This window comes from Hoplias malabaricus, chromosome Y (genome assembly GCF_029633855.1).
Source record: "Hoplias malabaricus isolate fHopMal1 chromosome Y, fHopMal1.hap1, whole genome shotgun sequence".
Classification (NCBI taxonomy): domain Eukaryota; kingdom Metazoa; phylum Chordata; class Actinopteri; order Characiformes; family Erythrinidae; genus Hoplias; species Hoplias malabaricus.
In genome coordinates this window covers 50,787,724-50,808,537 of record NC_089820.1, presented here as the reverse complement: position 1 = coordinate 50,808,537, position 20,814 = coordinate 50,787,724, and the positions used below count along the sequence as shown (strand labels likewise).

The 20,814-nt window shown below is 38.8% G+C and overlaps 1 protein-coding gene across 1 annotated transcript; it reads left to right on the top strand.

Moving 5' to 3' along the window:
• The first annotated feature begins 242 nt into the window (after positions 1–242).
• LOC136679334 (vesicular glutamate transporter 2.1) lies at positions 243–20,289 on the top strand. The gene is made up of 12 exons (XM_066657796.1): positions 243–911; positions 2,775–3,030; positions 3,353–3,471; positions 5,631–5,745; positions 6,583–6,670; positions 7,209–7,295; positions 8,702–8,844; positions 11,107–11,256; positions 12,691–12,823; positions 13,074–13,184; positions 14,913–15,040; positions 16,977–20,289. The coding sequence occupies exons 1-12, from the start codon at positions 826–828 to the stop codon at positions 17,316–17,318; spliced, it is 1,758 nt and encodes a 585-aa protein (XP_066513893.1). The 5' UTR covers positions 243–825; the 3' UTR covers positions 17,319–20,289.
• Positions 20,290–20,814: the final 525 nt, after the last annotated feature.

Genomic DNA, 20,814 nt, shown 5'->3' with positions numbered 1-20,814 from the left:
CTTTCTGCATGGCAGGAGACCTGTGTTGTTAAAGAACCGTTTTAATAGTCTACAGTTGGTTCTTGGCTAAGGACAGAAAGCCTGGTAAATTGTTCCATCTATGATGGGAACCTTTAAAGGACCATGTCCACGCTCTCTATTAGGTCCTGGGTGTCCTGTTCAGCCCCTACAATGTTGAAATCCAGAGAATGTCTCCCCCGGTGAAGCCCCTCCCCACGTAGTAGACAGTGGGAGAGATTGGAGAGTGATGGGGTCCGCCTAGCGGGCAGCGGCACCTCGCGCTGCTGCGCTCAAACGGAAAGCTGGGCGCTGACCTTGGTGCTGAAAAAGCCTATAGAGAAACATCAAGAGCAGCAAAGTCGACTTCAACTCGTCCGCTTTATTTCATCACAGCGCGCGTTTGTCTGTTGCTCTACCCTCGGCATTGGTTCGATTTCATTTCCCCCAGTTATTCTACAGATTAATATTCTGTTTCAAAAGTGAGCTCAGTTTGCCCGCGCGGAGAGATGGGAACGCATCCAGTGAACACGAAGAACGAGTTCGCTGTCATTCTGAAGAGAGGAACACACTACTTCTGATCTCTCTCTCTCTCTCTCTGTCTCTCTCTCTCTCATTATTCTGCAGGCGGCTTTTCCGTCGTTCCAGCGCATCAAGAGCTGAAGACCTTCGTTGGTTTTGTCTGATTTTGACTGATTTGTCTGGTTTTGGTCTGCGCGCGGTATGAACCACCGACTCAGTGACATGCTCTTGTAACGACAGCATCATCAAACAAAACACAGAAAACACAAAAAAACAAAGCGCAGCGAGGAATTACTGCATCCGAAGATGGATCCTCCGAAGGAACCCGGGTTCACTCCCAGTAAAGAGGGTCTGAAGCAGTTCGCCGGGAAGACCCTCGGACACATGTACAAGTAAGATGAGACAAGGCGTGCATGCAGTGTGAGAGGGGGTTAAAGCTCGTGAAGCACGCTTCTTGTAGCACTCAGTGAGCAAATCTCATAAAAAGGGGTCTAACAAATATAAACTTAACTCTTATTATAAATGTACGCACACAATTGTGTGTGTGTGTGTGTGTGTGTGTGTGTGTGTGAGAGAGAGAGAGAGAGAGAGAGAGAGAGAGAGAAAGACAGAATATTTGTAGTCCATTGACTGGAAACAGAACAGAGAAGACTGAACTGACTGAAGTGTAATGTTGGGAAAATGGAGAAATCAAAATTCCCGGAGTGGCGCCGTCTTAGAGCCCATCCAGAGGGGTCTTTAATAATTCACACACACACACACACACACACACACACACACACACACACACACACACACACACACTCACACACACACTAATCAGCATGATCATCATCATCAAAATGCAAGAGAATACCTCTATTCCCGCCGTTTCAGACACATTTGATTGTTGTGGAGATTTTTTTCGATTTAAGCCATTTTTTCAGCATTTGTACATTTCTAACAAAACGTGTGTCTTTTGCTTTAATTCTTAATTTAATTATTTTAAAATGTGTGGTTTTATAGTACGTCTCCAACACACAGCATCGAATATTAGCACTGAACCCAGACAAACGTCCATCAACGCATTCAGTTGTTCAGAAATCCACTGGCATTCCTCTGGATCAGTGTTTCCATAAATCATTCACTAAACATAAAATATGCAATTGATTGCAATGCGGCGTGAACGACAAAAAAGACAAAAAGTATTTCAGCATCGGAATTTCGTTTTGTAATCTAATTCCGCTATATTTAACCCCCCCCCTCTCTCTGTCTCACACACACACACACGTCTGCACATAGTCTTGGGTTTTCTTCTGCTGCTGTTTAACTCGTTCGCACGAGAAACTCTGCTCATATTGCGCAGAAGTGTCTGAGCTGAAATCTTTTTTTTTCTGGAGTTTTGGCTGAAATATGGTGGAGCTGCTCGAATGCAGATGAGGCTGAAGGTGAGAGAAATGCTGCAATGCGGTAGAACTGAGAACATCAGGCCTCAACGTCTCTCTCTCTCTCTCTCTCTCTTTCTCTCCCTCTCTCTCCCTCTCTCTCTCCCTCTCTCTCCGTACTTGATCTTTGAACAACCTCCCGTGACACTCACATTTACAGAAAACATGAGAAATAAAATTATACAAAGCAGAAGAGCAGTTTGAACCCGTAGCATTTTTCTTCTCGAAAGGTTAGCGGTCTAAGAAGGTCCCCGTTTTCAGTTTGTTCATCTCAGTAACCAGTAACCATTGACCCCAACAATAAGAAAAGCCCTAGACATAATAATAATAACAACAACAATTATAATAATAACAATAAATTAATAATAATAACAACAATAATAAGAAGAAGAACTTCTGAAGATATTTTGGTCTGAATGCGTTACTGATTAATGGACCCTTCTGCATCCGACTGATCATTGTTTTAAATGCTTCCAATAAAAATAACATATAAAAACATATTTGTTATTTTCCAAATTTATAAACCGCAAAAAATATTGCACATTCCATAAAACAAATTAAATGTAATAAAAATAAAATCGAAATAATAAAAATACACGTTTGTGTCTAACCTTAATATGTTTAGATTCAGGGTCTACTCTGCTCCAGATTTTTCCTTTAATCTTTGCTTTATAAATAAATATGGATTAGTATTAATAACAATAAATAATATCTGTACTATTTTATTGTTAATGTGTAGTATGAATATTTTGAATTATGAATACTCATATACTGTATATGTTAGATGTTTTATTTTTTGAATATTAATCCTCTCGTTGGTCCCGCGTATAGAGTCTTGGAGCGGCGTCAGAACCGAGGGGAGAGCATCGAGCTGACGGAGGATGGTCGTCCCGCCCCGAGCAGAGAGAAGAAACCCCCGCTGTGCGACTGCACGTGCTTCGGGCTCCCGCGCCGCTACATTATCGCCATCATGAGCGGCCTCGGTTTCTGCATCTCCTTCGGAATCCGCTGTAATCTGGGCGTGGCTATCGTCAGCATGGTCAACAACAGCACCATCCACCAGAACGGCAAAATCATCATCACAGAGGTGCGCGAGGCAGGAATTGTTAATGGGGCGGTGACGTCACGAAGGTGTTTCCCTCCCTTGTGCCGACCCAATATTTTCACTGGCACGCTCAGACGCAAGCGCACAAATACATAGCTGCGCAGTCACGCGCAAATTATACTGAAAATATTAATGGGTTTGATTGTCTTGATTCCAATGTGTCCAATGTGTACAGCACACAGCACAGATCAAATATGAGTTACCTGAATTACCAAATGAATGTGGTACAGTTAAATTGAAAGCAACAAAATAATGTTTTTAATTTGTGAATATAAAATGCCTAAATATATATATATTTTTACAGAAAGCTAAGTTTAACTGGGATCCTGAGACTGTGGGGCTGATTCACGGCTCATTTTTCTGGGGTTACATAGTCACCCAAATCCCCGGTGGCTACATATCATCCAGACTCGCTGCCAACAGGTACAGGACACGATTTACTCTTTATACCCGTATTTACAGAGGTTGTCGCTTTTGCAGTGGTGTAATTTGATTATTTTAGCTGCATGTTTTATCAACCAATTTACCATTTCAGACAGAATTTGTAGCAAAAATGTGTGCAGTTTTTGACGAACGCAAGATGAACGCCATGACTTATATACACACATAATCCAAAAAAGGAAAAACACCAGAGACACCCTTCATTTATTTATTATCCAGTAAAATGCCCATTCAATCACTGACATATTTCTGAATATTAATTAAATAAGCTAAAAGGCCTGTCAATAATTCCAAACCAATGATTTCCAAATATAGAATTAAAGAAAAGGTGGGAGCCAACACAACAGCACCGGAAATGATAACACATAGTTAATAGAAAACAAACAAACAAAATAAATAAATAAATCAATAAAATAAATAAATGTTTCCATTAAATAAAACTGTAGCTGGTGGCGTTTTCAGAGTAACGCACTGACAGCTCCTGAGCCAAGATTTCAGCCTCAGTGGATGTATTCGGATGTCCTTGGATCATTAAAAATACAAACACTTAACAGGAGTAGAAGAGTGTCCCAGAATGTGTGTGGAAAAACCCCCATATAACACTATATTAACATTGTTGTTATTGCAGTTATGTGTCTATGGTGTTTGGTTCCTGGAAATCAATAACGTCAGGGAATTAAATAAATAAAAGTTTGTTTGCTACTAACATCATTTGCCTTTACCTAATCTTATTTAAATACAGCTAAGCTTTTTATATATCGATTTTTGATTTTGTATCTTCGTTTATTTAGTCTTGTTCCGTTCGTCTGTAGAGCCTTTAGTCTGTAACACATTCAGCAGCAACTCGTACTGTTGGGTTTTGTGTGGAATGAAGACAGCAGGTGAATGGAGAATCTCGGCGGTGTGTTGGCGGTGTCTGGGCTCTGGGTCTTAGCCACTTGTTAATGAGCTCCCGCGGGGCGAGTGGCTGGGGATGTCGGGGAGGAGGGAGGAGGGTTAAAGGCCTGTCTCCTGCTCCTTATGTTACACATGGCGCTCTACAGGGCGGGAGACAGGTTATAGTGCCAGTCGCTGGGAAACAAATATAAATTAATAAATAAAAAATCACCGTCGCTTAAAACCATTGAGGAGAACCGATTAACTGAAACATTACTACAAACAAATTTGTCATTACGCAGACCACTGGCTTAGCTATCTTTCACAGTTTTAGGTTTATTCGTGTTAAAGGGTTATTTATATCCTGTGTCCGGAATTCCTATCGTTCTTTAGAACACTACAGTTATGTGCTGTTACCTCAGTGTTCATGACTCACTAAAACGTCATTAACTTATTATATCCAGAACAGTTCATTTACATTTATTAGGCTAGTTTTTGTTCCATATTTAGCTTTACATAATATCAATAAACATTTTTTCAAGTGATTCATTTTGACAATGTTTTCGAAACAGTTTTACGGAAATATGATGACTCTTGGGACGCTGTGCTTCAGAATACTGAGCACTAACGTTCGAATCATGAACCGATTGAATCGATTCTTGCTTTGAGTCCGCAGTATCATTTTTTTGTGGGTATGCCCGTTCTTAGTTAAGTAATTGTAATAAAATTTTAATTACTGTGGTTCACAGTTAAACATCACAAAATTATGAATTATTTCTACAAACCCAATTTATTTTATCTACATTATTTTTAGTTTTTGAAGAACTGCGATGTGCCCTTTAATAGCCAAGGTCACAGGAAATAATGCATAAAAACACAGGATATTACACAGGAGCCTAAACTACTCTCAAAAACATTTAAATAGAAGGACCCTACGTCACTGAAATTTTGGTAACCTCTGTTTGATAAATGTTCTGCAGCTTAGATTAAATAACGTCTTTCTTTCATAGCCGTATATATAATAAATAATTACATAATACAACGTACAAATTAAAACGTCATAAATACGTGGTTTCCTGTGTGCGCTCATGTGCTACATGAAACAAAAACACGTTTTTAGGTTCCACAGTGCTTTTAAATAATACAGAAGGAATATTTATTTTCCCTTTCTATTACCAGAGTAAATGTGGTGACTGGAATCTTATGAGGATACAGCCCATCTTCCTGTACAATGTTTAATTTTGGCATGTATTTGTATTGTTTAGAGTTTTTGGGGCAGCCATAGTTCTCACTTCGACCCTGAACATGTTCATCCCCTCAGCTGCTCGGGTCCATTACGGCTGCGTCATCTTCGTGAGGATATTACAAGGCCTGGTGGAGGTATATCCCCATTCTGTTACATAAACAGTGATATTTCAATAAAAATATTTGGACAGTACTCGTAATTTTCCTTTCGAGTCAATACCAGATAAAACCAATGCTAAACGTCACGTAGAGTTGTTTTGTAACATAAAAAGTTAATTTTACACTGATAATCAGTACAACATGGACCTTAACACGGACTTTAACCTGGGTGCTTTTCAAAGTGGTGTGAATTAAACCATCTGCTGGAATGCTTTTTGTCTGATAAAATACTCTGAGGACTTGTGACGTCATATGTGTCCTACAATACAATAGTACATTAACTGGTGAGAGTATAAAGGCACCGGCACACATAGGGGAACATTTCACTATTGCTTTCCCTGACACAGCTCTGAAAGCTAATGAAGGCTCGCCCATGGTTTAATTCCATCAAGAATCCATCTGCTCACGAAGCATTTCAGCCTGTTAAGAGTTTTATTTATTCAGCTGCCCATGGCCTTGATTCTGATTTATTGCAGCTTGAAATATATTCAGTTTTATAATTTTTGTAACTGTAAATATAGATATTTATACTTAAAGATTTATAGCTAACAGTAATATGTCAACAATAATATGTCTTTATTTGTATAGCACTTGTTTTTCCATAATCTTACTGACTGATTGATTGAATGATTTATTGATTTATAAACAACCCCAACGATTGCTTTTCTATTGTTTGTGGAATGCTACAGCAACATTTTAACAGACATAGTAAACCTGCACCAGCTGAGGTGAAAGTGATCTTAGAGGTTTGCAGTAGCGCATGCCTGAGACTAATAGGATTCTGACTGTGATAATAATCTTATTGTATAACAGGGAGTGACCTACCCGGCATGTCATGGAATCTGGAGTAAGTGGGCACCGCCCTTGGAGAGGAGTCGCTTGGCCACCACTTCCTTCTGTGGTAAGCGTAGACGAATATAGAAATGGTTCTCTCATATGAGACAAAGTATGTAATTTATTAGACATTATTTAGTTTGAGCAGTTTTTAAAAATTATAATAAATTAGATGTACACACGTCTAAAGCTATTTTAAAATGATCAGAACCTGCACCCAAAGGGTTCTGTTGCATCAGTGATGGAAAAATTGTGATTTTTTAAGTGTGGAAGTAGAGAAGAAGAAAAATTCCATCCACTTGTTGTTTCTTGCAATTACTTTATAGCATAATATGCAGGTGTACACTTAGGAAACATGCCTGTTGTTGACAAGTTCACTGGTGTATCTAATGCACAAATAGCTGCTAATGGAGAGGGCTGGAAAGGGCTCCTCTGAACTTATTTACATTTACGTTTACATTTATACTCAATGTTCCAGAGGACTTAATTTGGTACAAATCAAGCGCCTCTTTATTACTAACTGACACTGTAAACAAGGGTCTGTTGAGCATTCACCTCAGTCTCACCTCCGCTGCTATTTATTTCTACTCTTCTTGCTTTAATAGGCTCCTATGCTGGGGCTGTCATTGCCATGCCTTTGGCTGGGATCTTGGTGCAGTACACTGGCTGGTCTTCAGTGTTTTATGTCTATGGTAAGTGTTGTAATCTTAGAAGATGTCTAATCATTTCCTAAGCTATATAAGATATGAACAAGGAATCTTTCTGTATGTTCCAACTACTTTTTAGTATTTGAGAAATTAATAATGTGTTTGCTAAAAGGGGCATACTTAAGATGCACAAGTGATTACAGAGGGCATTCCAGTCTAAAACAGGCCTTAAAGATGTCATTTGCCATTTTATTAACAGAATGCAGTCAGTACTGTGTCCCTCAGGATTCGTGATTTTAGAATAGATCTTAAAACATTAGCAATACCAGTATGTCTGGATAGGAATCTTGACTGGTAATGTAGCCACTGATTTAGAGGCTGTTATCACAAATAAATGTGATAGTTGGCACGGTGGTGCAGCAGGTAGTGTCGCAGTCACACAGCTCCAGGGACCTGGAGGTTGTGGGTTCAAGTTTGGTTCAAGAGGAGTTTGGTGTGTTCTCTCTGTGTCTGCAGAGGTTTCCTCCGGGTGCTGTGGTTTCCTCCCACAGTTCAAAAACACACATTGGTCCATAGGTGTCAGTGTGTGAGTGAATGTGTGAGTGTGTTTCACCCTATGAAGAAACGGCGCCCCCTCCAGGGTGTGTTCCTGCCTTGCGCCTTGTGATTCTGGGTAGGACCAACTGCAAATCTGAACTGGATAAGCGGTTACAGACAACGAATGAATGATAAATGTGATATTAAGCTTATTAGCAGTATTGTTAGGTATCTGGCTTCCTTTGATATTAGCAAGCTAGAGGTGTCCTCAAGTGACCACACCAAAGCCAGTGTAGTATTTCGATTTGCATCAGTCAGGGGGGTTTTTCTATACACATATATATATTTTTGCACGGAACATTATCAATTTGGTCTTACTGTACTTTGTAACGTTCAGTTCCAGTGTGTGCAGCAGAGCAGTAATTGTAGAGTGGACTTGGTATCTAACACTCTAACACTATATTGATTTTTCCCCTACAGTTTCCACGAGTCTGTCCTCTGTGCTGACACTGGATGTGCCCATCATAGAAGCGCACTGAAATGATTCTAATGATTTTTTAAATTTGCTTAAATAATATATGTACTGTTTAATACGATATATGGGCATCCAGTCAAATAACATTTGTTGATTTAGTGAAATAAGTAAATAATGTTTACAGAGAACACACTTCTCCATATTTAAATACACAATGTAACAAGAAAGAAACCAACAACAACAGAATAGAACACTATCTGTGGTCTATAAAAAGGTCATAGTACATTTTGCATGTGTTATGTAAAACTCACAACATATTATTTTCCATTAGATTATGGAGACAACGTGTATTTAGACTTTTTATTTTGAATGTTTGCATATGATAGTTTAGTCAGTAGATTTTCACGCTCTTTTTCTGCTCTGACTTCTCTCTCTTCAGGGAGCTTTGGCCTTGTATGGTACATGTTCTGGATCTTAGTGTCCTATGAAAGTCCAGCAGAGCATCCCACCATCACTGATGAAGAACGCTGCTATATCGAGGAGAGCATTGGAGAGAGTGCCAAGCTGCTGGGCCCTGCAGAGGTTAGAGACATTGCAGTGGACAAACAATCAAATCAATGACCCAGAACAAAAGTCTTTGCACCATTCTGAATACTTATAAAGAGATTATTATGAAGTAACTGGGTGAGAACATGCTAATTCTAACATGCTAAATTAGTTACTGTGTGAGCTAGCTAGCAGGTAGCACTTCAGGTCTGTGGTAAACAACTTTTACTGTAATAAAAGGGTTGTTTTTGAAGCAGTGTAGTAACTGACAGATGTTTTGCTGGAGTTTACTTTGTGCACTGCAGTACCTTCAGTAAAAGTGGCTCAGCTAAAATTCCTTATTAAAAACCTAAGGCTAAGACCTGGTTTGAATGCAACATGTGGCATTTTATAAATATCTCAGTCGTGGTAAAACATAATCACAATACTTCCATTTCTTTATGCACTGTTGGATGAGGAACTGTTTTGTGAGTCTAGAATATTTTTCCTAAACTGATGCCATGAGCTGAAAATAGCTCTACATTTCAGCAGTTTGGTGCATAGTGTTCGTTTTGGCCTGGAGCCAAGTTGATTTCAATACCATTAGATTTCAGGCCAAAAAAGTTTGTGAGTGTCGCAGAATCAAAAAGATTTTCGACTTAAAAGTTCCAAGCTTCCCCCAGATTGATCTCTTTGATGAAGAAGTGTAAGCAAATCCTACGGCCTTCTTATTTTGATCTCTTCTCCCCTGAGTGTTCTCTCTCCTCTATATCTCTTCCTCACTCTCAGCCTTCACTCATGCTTAAATTACTGTAATGAGCAAGTCTTCCTCAATCTTACACTAAACCTAAGGGGCTTTGGGATCTTCCACGTTAAGGAAATGATGCTTTCAATGTGTCTCAGACTGGATAACACATGATGCGTTATGTTTTAAATCTGGTTTGATGGCTTCAGTTAAACCAACATGCAGTTTAACAGGGTATAGGCCGATAGTGGACAAAGTACTGAAATCCTGTGCTTGAGTAAAAAGCCTCTTGGTTACTCAGTTAATATTTCTACTTCAGAAATTCCAAATCATTAGTTTGTTAAAGTGTAAAAAGTAGAGCTTCAACAGATTAGAACTGCATCATTGTATAGAAATTTCCAAGTAACAGAAATCTATTAGATTCATTATTTATGAACTTGTTGTTTGATGTCTGGCAGCACGGTGGTGTAGCAGGAAGTGTCGCAGTCACACAGCTCCAGGGTCCTGGAGGTTGTGGGTTCAATTCCCGCTCCGGGTGACTGTCTGTGAGGAGTGCGTGTGTTCTCCCTGTGTCTGTGTGGGTTTCCTCCGGGTGCTCCGGTTTCCTCCCACAGAACAAAAACATTGGTACAACGTTGGTAGGTTGACTGGCGACTCAAAAAAAGTGTCCGTAGGTGTGTGTGTGTCTGTCTTGGCCTGTAAAGGACTGGCGCCCCCTCCAGGGTGTATTCCTGCCTTGTGTGCAATGATTCCAGGTAGGCTCTGGACCCACCGCGACCCTGAACTGGATAAGGGTTACAGACAATGAATGAATGAATGAATGTTTGATGTCTGTTTGAGACATATTGTATAACATTGGAGTCATGTTAGGACTGGTTTAAAAAGCTGCATTAGCTGGTGTGACATGTGCTAGCCTTCACCCTCCCAGCTTGTTTGCGTTGTGTGTTTAGCGGACATTATCAAACAGGAGAGATTGGCAGTGCCTACATTGGGGCATCGGTTTGCCTAAATTTGAAATTAGTGGTTCAGTCTGAAACAAGATCCTACATCACATTTTAAACTATCCATCTTTCTCCTATCAGAGTGTAGAGTATCAGTACATTATTGATTTTGAAATGTAGTGAAAGTAGAACATTCAGAAAAATAGCTGAGAGCTATGTAAAAATACATTACATTCACGTGAGTCATTACAGCATTCTCTGTGGACATTTTAGAAAGGATTTCTTTTTTGCACTGTGGCTTTATATATGAATGAATCATGAGTCCATTTGTTGTCATTTGTTGTGCATTTTCAAACACTGTAGTCATTTAGTTTCAGCAAATACAGCTGCCATTTAAAACCTGGCTTTTACTGAAATGTCACCTTCTCTCCAGCAACAAGAGGTGTTTTCGTGCCAGAATATATCGACTAGATCTCAACAAAGTTTCCTATCAGAACCAGATTTAGCAGTGAGAGCGACCTGTCTTAATTTAAAATGATTGTGCCTGCTTAAATGTCAAGCTCTTATTTTGACCAGTGGCAGGAGACTCATGTGTTAACCCCTTTTTAAAATCTTTTTGCCTGGGCCTCACAGAAATTCAAGACACCCTGGAGAAAGTTCTTCACCTCCATGCCTGTCTATGCAATCATAGTGGCCAACTTCTGCAGGAGCTGGACCTTCTATCTGCTGCTCATCAGCCAGCCGGCGTACTTCGAGGAGGTGTTCGGATTTGAGATAAGCAAGGCAAGTCTGTTCGGTTTCCTGAGATAATGTTGGTTTGGGCAATCGTGGTCAAAAATATTGTATTTATTATTCTAATTAAAAATGAGTACATATTCTCCACAAACTAAGAAACAGCAGAGTGCTGTTTAATGTAATGCACAGTTACTTTTAATTGTGAATTTTAACCATAGCTTGTGCCTGTGCATTGTTTAAGTTCAGAGAGGCTCATGAGTTTTGAGGACTCATTTGAGCTGAGTTGGTATGTCCAGGTTTGTCAATCTGCTTCCAGTCAAAATGAGTTAACAAAGTTGTGACCTTCATCATCCCCAAAGGTGTTAGCTTGTACAATGAATAATTCATTGGTTCTTTGTCACCTAACCCAGCATTAGCATCTCATGTAATTACTTTCACTTCATCTTCAAGTGTAAGTTTAAAACTTGTATGATAATTATTTTTGTTACACTGATTTGTTATGGATTTGCTGGTCATGCAGCTCTACTGAATGCAGTAATCATTGGATTTGATGTCAACATTGGGCTCATTCCAGTGAATGTTATAATGTGGTTTGATGACCATCCAGATAAAAGGTTTTAGGGAAAATCGATTCAAATACTGGTCTAATGAATTAAGAAAACCAGAGATGTTTGATGACTTTTAAACTTGTTTTCCTACTATAGTGATGTGAGATATCAGAGTCCACCCTTTATTTGCAGGGGAAATATTTAATTAAGCTAATATTTCTGGAGCCAGCTATTTGGGAACGCATAGTCCTTCGCAGGGCGACACACAGTCACACACTCACTGACACCTATGGACACTTTTGAGTCACCAATCCACCTACAAATTGTGTTGGACCATGGGAGGGAACCAGAGCACCCGGAGGAAACCCACGCCGATAAGAGGTAGAAGCCTGGAGCCTGGAGCTGTGCGGTTACCTGCTATGCCACTGTGCCACCCCAATGGGACTCCAGTTGAACAACATTTCAAAACCTTGTAGACCACCAAAACTCTCTTCATCAGCTAAACAATACACAATGCTTTGATATTTAGGAGATTATATGGAAAAATCAGGGTCCACCTTTACGCCAGATCTGATCAAATCATCCTTTCACTGTGAGAAGAGAAGCCAACACTTGTCAACAAGCCATTGCTGGGAAAAGAAGCTAGACCAAAAAAATCTGCCGTTTTTAGAGCAATGGACTTAGAGCCAAGACCTTAAAATGTTGACATGGAGCTTCTAAGACCAAATTTAAAACTGGCTTGAAGTTAAGTAAATGAAGTGTGTTCTTTGACTTTGACACAGTACTGCAGATCAGATTTTTCTGTCAGAATTCAGTATACTGTACTGAAATACATTTATTATCTCTTACAGCTGGAGGTGTAGCTTTGAGTTCTAATGGACAGTACCTTCAAGTTGTTTACTTACTGAATTAGTTACACACCTTCATTCTACAGGTTGGCATGCTGTCAGCTCTTCCGCATTTGGTGATGACCATCATTGTGCCCATTGGAGGGCAAATAGCAGATTTCCTGCGCAGTAAGAACCTTATGTCCACCACCAATGTCAGGAAGATCATGAACTGTGGAGGTGAGTGCCATTTACTGCAAGGTTAGACTATCCTTTTGGGTGCATTGCACTGATCTTGGAATATTTTGGAGTAAATGTGTCATAATTAACATGACATATTGACTCTCATTAGCAACCAAACTGTCAAGCAGAATTTTATATTATAAAATTAGCTTTTAAAAGCATCATGTCAGCTTTGTCAAAATGTGAAAAGTTTATTTGAACTATTATTCTCAGTAAATCAATAAGTAAAGATTTCTGTTGCTTGCAGGCTTTGGGATGGAGGCCACTCTTCTTCTCATAGTGGGATACTCTCACAGTAAAGGAATGGCCATCTCTTTCTTAGTTCTAGCTGTGGGTTTCAGTGGCTTTGCAATATCAGGTGAGTCAGCTTTAAGTATGTTTTTCTACATCTGATGTTGATACAGCTCAGAAACTGCATCTTTCATTTCATAGATGAACTACCCTGGACATGATCGTCTGTTACATTAGTAACAGACATTAGTCTGGACTAATAGGCTGAGGCCTTGCCATTTAAGGGGTAAAATATTGTGTTTAACACTGTGTTCTAGGGAAAAGATTTAATTAACTTAGAAAAAGAACCTAATGTAGAAATGGTTCTTCACACCCACACATTATATTTAAAAAAACATTCGCTTAAATGTTCTTTAGACAAACAAAATTGATTTTGTAGCAGCACAAAAAAGAACCCTATATTTGGACATCGAGTATCGTATGACATCTACTGTGTTTTGTCTCATTCTGTGACTTATAAGAGAAAGACCCAGATTTCTTCCAAAAAGAAAAAAAGAAAATGCTACAACTGGTCTTAGCTAAGGCTTGGTTTCTGTGCAGTATTCTCCCAGCGTTCTAAAGCACTCTCCCTGCAGCTGGAGACGAGTGTTTCTGCTTCTCTCGTTAAATAATTCATCCTCCCTTTCCCCAGAGAGCTGCCTTACTGCCGGCACAGGCAGACACAGCCCACAGAACAGGAGGTGGGGAGCTCCTCAGCTCCACAAGATGGCTGCCACTGGGTCTATTTTTAGTATGATTCTCCAGCAGAATGTCAGAGTTACTGAAAATTCCACACCCTAGAGTGGGAGAAAATGTAGCACGCACAGAAGTGTGCTGCGAATATTGTGCGACTGGTAGTGGTACATCTGATCAATTTATTTCCAATCAGTTCAGAAAGTGACATCATTTTATTTGGGAACCTGATTTATGACACATTAATAACTTAGTGTGGCCGCTTTTAATACTATTTTGAGAAAGCAGAATTACTTATAAATATAAGGTAGTAAAGCAAATATAACATCTACTGTCTTCATTGTTCATTCAGTATCTTACTCATCAGTGTTTCTATTATCAGTTCTACAAATCTTAAACTAAAATAACCCAAAATACGTTTTTGGACAATGGATTTTTATTTACATGCTATTATACGGCATTCCAGCATAAGTCAAGTGTTGTAATATAGTTAGTATTTGACGTTGGATAGAATTTACAATTTTATATTGTATAATGTTTTCCTTAACCAGCATGCCAATTTAGTTAATGCTGACTGATGTAGTCAACTAGTCAGAGATGTATGCTCTATTTAATACAACCAAGCTAGCATTACTATAACTCTTAAAATTGATACCAGTGGAATGTTTTTACCCTTGCAGCTAAAGAGAAGACGCTAAACTTGGAAAAAAATGAATCTAAATAACTACTTTGCTAAGATTTAGCTTGCATTCGTGAGTCATTTCTGTCATTGACCATTCATTTATAATACTGATGATATGAATTTAGATGGCTGCAATATATTTAGTTTTTAAGCAATAATAATAGCTATCAGACTTTCCTGTTTTTACCAGGTAATTACCAAATAAAGCAAAGCAGTTTTACCCTTTCCATGAAAACATGGCTTTCCCAATGTTTCTAGAAAGCTAGAATGAGAGTGTGCAAGCTTTTATATATATATATATATATATATATACTCAAACAAAACCATTTAGAGACCTTAGGAGTGAGCCCTGAGTGAATATAGACATCACAAAGAAAACAGTAATGAATGATGTGCACTAAATTGAGTGAAAACATCTGTCTTATCTTCTCTTCTTCTAAGGTTTCAATGTCAATCACCTGGACATTGCTCCCCGTTATGCTAGTATTCTCATGGGCATCTCAAATGGAGTGGGGACCTTATCAGGCATGGTGTGTCCTCTAATTGTGGGTGCTATGACCAAAAACAAGGTAAGAATGTGGCTTTTGATTTCTGACATTTTATATGGAGTGAGGAATATAGTATGAAAAACGGTGACATCCTGTTTGTTGGCATGATTTGACTGGCATAGTGGCAGACTCCATATTGCTATTTCTCTTTGTTGTGGGACTGATGGTGCTGTTGTTACGTTCAGCACCTTGTTATTATGACAGTAACCCCTTGTTAAAAAATGGCAGTGTCTGATTTGAATGGCAAGGGCAGTTGTCAGCTGTTGATGACGTTGTGATGCAGTTTGCTTGTGAAGAGCTTAATAAGACACTGTGATAGTTTGAGGATGTTTACAGCTTGTACTTTGATCTAGGGCTTGATGGATGTTTTGGCACTATACACCTTGTTTTTAAAAAGCTATACATCTAATGATTGAAGAAAATCAGCTCATATTTGTGATCATCTCATAAAATGTTGGTGGTTTCTTGCCTATGTGAAATTGTCCAGAAGTGTGAGTGTGTGTTCAGGGTGTGTTCCTGCCATGTGTCTAACAGTTGAACAAAAGGAATGGAACAGAAGTTGAATTTAACCCTCTGAAGTTGTTACTGTTTTTAATTAGTGTCAAGGTACTCCAGGTCTCAGCTGTTTTGCACTATGAGTGAAATGAGGTTTTTTTAAATTCACTGCTGTGGCATCCTGTGGTTAACAAATGTGGCGGATAAGGAATGAAATGCATACAGAGGGCCTGCAGCTTGAGTAGCTACTGTTGTCATACATAAGTGAAAATGTATAGTTGTAGTTTGTTAAAGAGTTAAAATTCTTTGAAGCATGGATGGAGCAACATTTATATTCTGACTTCATGATTAAAAGGATCCTGGGATTGTTAGGGTTAATTTTTATACAGTACTAAACATTAGTCTTGGAACATTCAACCCCTTTAACAGCAACCTATAGTAATATAGTAAGAGGTTTTATTTACCCATAAATTAAATATACATGTTCTGTTTATTTTATTACTAGCATTTCAGTAATTTTACAAGTTGTTGTAATATTCATTACTTCATGTTATAGATATTGATATTAGTACTGTAATATACCCATTCACTAATTTCTACGCTTTCTTGATCTTTAAATGGTTAGGTACCATGCACACACACGATGTGCACTTAATTACAGACTGAAATTACAGCAAAACGTAAAGGTATTACAGCTGTAAAATGCAAACTTACTCCTTTCCAGCTTGGTTTCTGCATCTCACATCAACTGACTGTGCATCATACTGACCATTTAAATACATCTAACAGGTCAGAAATTAAATTAAAGCAAATAAATAAGCATTGTATAAAAGTGATACCAAATAATTTCAGCAGAACCACTGCCCTGGTTTGGGAAAGAACTCTAATGTTACAAAACTTGTTGCATGTGCAATAACTACTACAACTAGGAAGTTGGCATGTTATTTTATGGATAACAACAACATGCTACTATTTTATTATGAAGTTAAGAGTCACGTTACTGATCTGTTACCCTCTTTAAAAACGGTGGCACATAGTCCTTTAATCAATTCCAAAACTAGCTTTGGTTTTTGAGAGAACGTTACAACAGATGTTTCTTCAGAAAGAAAAAAAACACTTTTGAAATGAGGTGAATGGTGAGATATTAGTGGCTTGAAGAACCTGACAGTAGTGTAAATGGAAAGCGTCTTTACTACTTTAATAGAATCTTAATGGTCTTCATTCTCATACAGCTTTTTAATAGTTCTGTAAAACTCAGTAGGGAATATATTTCTTCTGTTGTGTTGCACAAAGATATATTCTTTTTAGAAGCCAGCTATCCACTGAAAGGTCCTTTAGTAGCCAAATGTGATCATTTTATGCCATTGCTCCTATATATTTTTTGCTGTTTGTAGTTGTTGACAAGCTTGGAATTCATTGTGTTTTTTTTAATAAATTGAAAGCTGATTTCTTTTCTCTTCAGACCAGAGAAGAATGGCAGTATGTGTTCCTCATAGCTTCTCTGGTGCACTATGGTGGTGTGGTCTTCTATGGTATCTTTGCTTCGGGAGAGAAGCAGCCATGGGCGGACCCGGAGCTGACGAGCGAAGAAAAGTGTGGCTTTATTGATGAGGATGAGCTGGCCGAAGAGACCGGTGATATCACTCAGAGCTATGGGGCCCTGGGCGGTCCGGCGAAAACGTACGGGGCTACCACACAGATGAACGGAGGATGGCCTGACGGATGGGAGAAAAGAGAAGAATATGTTCAAGAGGGAGCAGAGGAGGGAGGGTATGGATACAGGCAGGGTGGGGATTACTCCTAGACCACACACACTAACTAGCACACTCCAAAATATTACATACACACCCACACACATCAACACTGTAGACTTATTTTGTAGTGTTTGTGAGTTCTAATGAAAAAGAGTGCAAAACTACTTATGAAGTTGTATAAAGTAAAATAAAAAACACATTGTCATATGTTTGCACAAATTAAAATAATCAAAAACTAAAATATTAAAATCTTATAGAAGAATATTAAACAATATATATATATACAGAGAGAGTGAATACTTAAATCTACAGAAAGATGTAATACATATCAAATTGGCAGACTGTAAATGTAAATTATCTATGTAATAATGAACAAGAGTGAATTTATTTCAAGTGCAATCATGTGTAATGTTGTGAAGCTGATATTTTCACCTCATCATTCTGTAGGGTTAGTTAAGCTGCTGGTGTTCAGAACCACCATGGCCTCATGAAGGCTTGAATAACAAATCTATATAGAGCCAAAACCAGCCACAGAACCCTGTAAACCTGAAACTTATTTTCAGATTGCACTGCGAGAGCCGTAATGTGTAACTGCACAAAACCATGAGTCTGTTTCTAATCCATGATGTGTTACTCATTCATCGTAGATGTAATGTTTCTGTGAGACTAAAGGGGATTTGGGTCTTTGACACTGTATTTAGGAGCACATCTATTGAACAGTTTTTTTTAGGCGAGAAGGCTTGAGGTGGAAGGTCGAGAGCCAAGCAAACCCAAAAATGATCAGTGTGTTACTGAGTGTCCGAGTCCTTGTTGGATTCCCAAAAATTTGGCTACATTTACATTACAAGCCTCATGCTGAATAATGATTTTTTGCTCCTAACTTTCTAATTAAGGGGTTCACAGACATGTAGGAGACTTTTATGTGAGGAAATCATGCCCTGAAGTGATCCTCATATGCACAACCCTTTTGTTCAGCTTGGGTATTGAAATGAGACAAGGATACAAAGTGTCATTGATGCAGAGCACAAAAGCACCCTCTTATGGAGCAGCCCATAAATGTGAGTATGTGAGAAAAACCATGAGAGTGAGTCAATGAGTGAGTATGTGTGTGTTATTAAGAGCAATTGAAGCCAAATTTTACAGTTACAGGACAAAACAATCACACACACACACACACACACACACACACACACATATATATGTGTGTAAAATTTGGCTTCAATTGCTCTTAATTAAGGCGGCACGGTAGTGTTGCAGTCACACAGCTCCAGGGACCTGGAGGTTGTGGGTTCGATTCCCGCTCCGGGTGACTGTCTGTGAGGAGTTTGTGTGTTCTCCTAGTGTCCGCGTGGGTTTCCTCTGGGTGCTCCGGTTTCCTCCCACAGTCCAAAAACACACGTTGGTAGGTGGATTGGCGACTCAAAAGTGTCCGTAGGTGTGAGTGAATGTGTGTGTGTGTGTGTGTGTGTGTGTGTGTGTTGCCCTGTGAAGGACTGGCGCCCCCTCCAGGGTGTATTCCCGCCTTGCGCCCAATGATTTCAGGTAGGCTCTGGACCCACCGCGACCCTGAACTGGATAAGGGTTACAGATAATGAATGAATGAATGAATGAATGCTCTTAATTACACTCACATACTCACTCATTGACTCATTAAATATATATATATATATATTCAATCTAGGACCACATATGAAATACTGAATATGAAATGATCAGATCTGAGTACCACATTAAGATGGAATTCAGATTTGGGTCATCAAAGCCTGGTAATGTGAATGTAGCCTTTGCAGGTATTAATTGAATCTCTTAAGAGCTTTCTTAAGGACTGCAGAAATAAATAAAAGAACTCTTGATTTTGGAAGGGAATTTGTGAAGAATAGCATTAGTAGAAAATGAATAAACATACAAAAAAAAAAGCACAAGGTGTCAATCAAAAAGACCCAATTCTTCGGTTCCTTCTGTTTTCAGAAGTTAACACCATGCCATCTTGACGTCCGTGAATGTTAGTTATGCATGGATCAGATCTTTTGTTTTGAAATTGAATTCTTAAAAAAAACAAAAAAAAAATGCCTCCATTCCCCTTTATTTATAATTTTATCATTTTCTTTGCACAGTTAACCAAAGGTTATGAGTAGATTTGGGTCTTAGCAGGGTCTGGTGTGGGGGCAGGGAGATCCTGTAAGGAGAACACAGAGCTACCTGCTTTAAGGGCTCTTACAGCCTCAGCAGGCGCTGACCATATTCAATGTACAAAGCAATAAATCCATGGAAACGATCATCAGTTCAATCAATACAAACGAGAAATATGTACGTAACACATAAGCACATTTAACTGTAGTAATTTTTGGTTCACGTTGTGTTTTTGTGATGACAATAAAAAAAAAACAACAAATATAAACTTCTTGTTAAAATATGTATAAATATATATATATAGATATATATATATATAAATAGACTTAGCAAGAGTCCAGTGCAGATCTCTTTGATGTAAAGAGCGTTTGTACTGGGCCCACTCACCAGAAGAGAATGATTCTTAAGTGCCACCTGCACCAGTTCCTGTGTGAACCTCTCATCACGGTTCTTGCGTCTGCGGGTGGCCGCACCTCTGTAGTTGTCCTGTATGGTTGCTAGTGGTTGCTTTTTTGAGAGTATGTTGTTGTGAGATATGTTTTATGCACCCTCCCCCTCACAAAAGCCCCCTTTTTTGACTTCCCTTTTGTTTCTCGTCTGTGTTCTGTCAGTGGCTTGAGACCTACGCCCCCTCCCTCTCCCTCTCTGCCCTGTAGTCTCCTCTCGCACTCCCACTACTGTTGCAATATTCAGTGGCGCAAAGGGTCATTTACAAAGGTATTCAAACATGCACAAAATGACAGTTATTAGCCATGACGTTACGGTACCATAATCCTTTTTTTGTGCCTCTGAGTAAAGTTTAAAGTGTGATTCTTTTGCTGTGTTACCTGTAAATGGAGAGGTTTGTTGATGTCAAAATGAAATGCTCTATATATCCTTTTTATATAAAACAGTGACAAAATTTTGAACCAGTGTGTGCTTCTAATTTAACTCCTATCTATCTATCTATCTATCTATCTATCTATCTATCTATCTATCTATCTATCTATCTATCTAACTAGGTATCAAAGTAGCTATCAAGGTATCAAAGTATCTATCTATCTATCTATCTATCTATCTATCTATCTATCTATCTATCTAACTAACTAGGTATCAAAGTAGCTATCAAAGTAGTAATTAAATAAACAAAATGAATATTAGAAAAGGAATTCAGACAGCACCAATTAATTTAATTAATATCTTTTGTATTTTGTTGTTGGAGTCTCTGAAAGACCTACACTCAGAAATGATTAGCTTCATTCAGCGCTGTCGTTCAGGTTTGGCACAGGCTTCAAGGTTATGGGAGTCCCTCTAATATTAACACCCTCTATAAATTTTCACTGAGATCCAAGCAAGGCCGTCCATGCACCTCCACCTACCATTTTAGAACCAGGTCTCGGGTTGTTTTTGTTTTTTTACACATGGTGATTTCCCTTT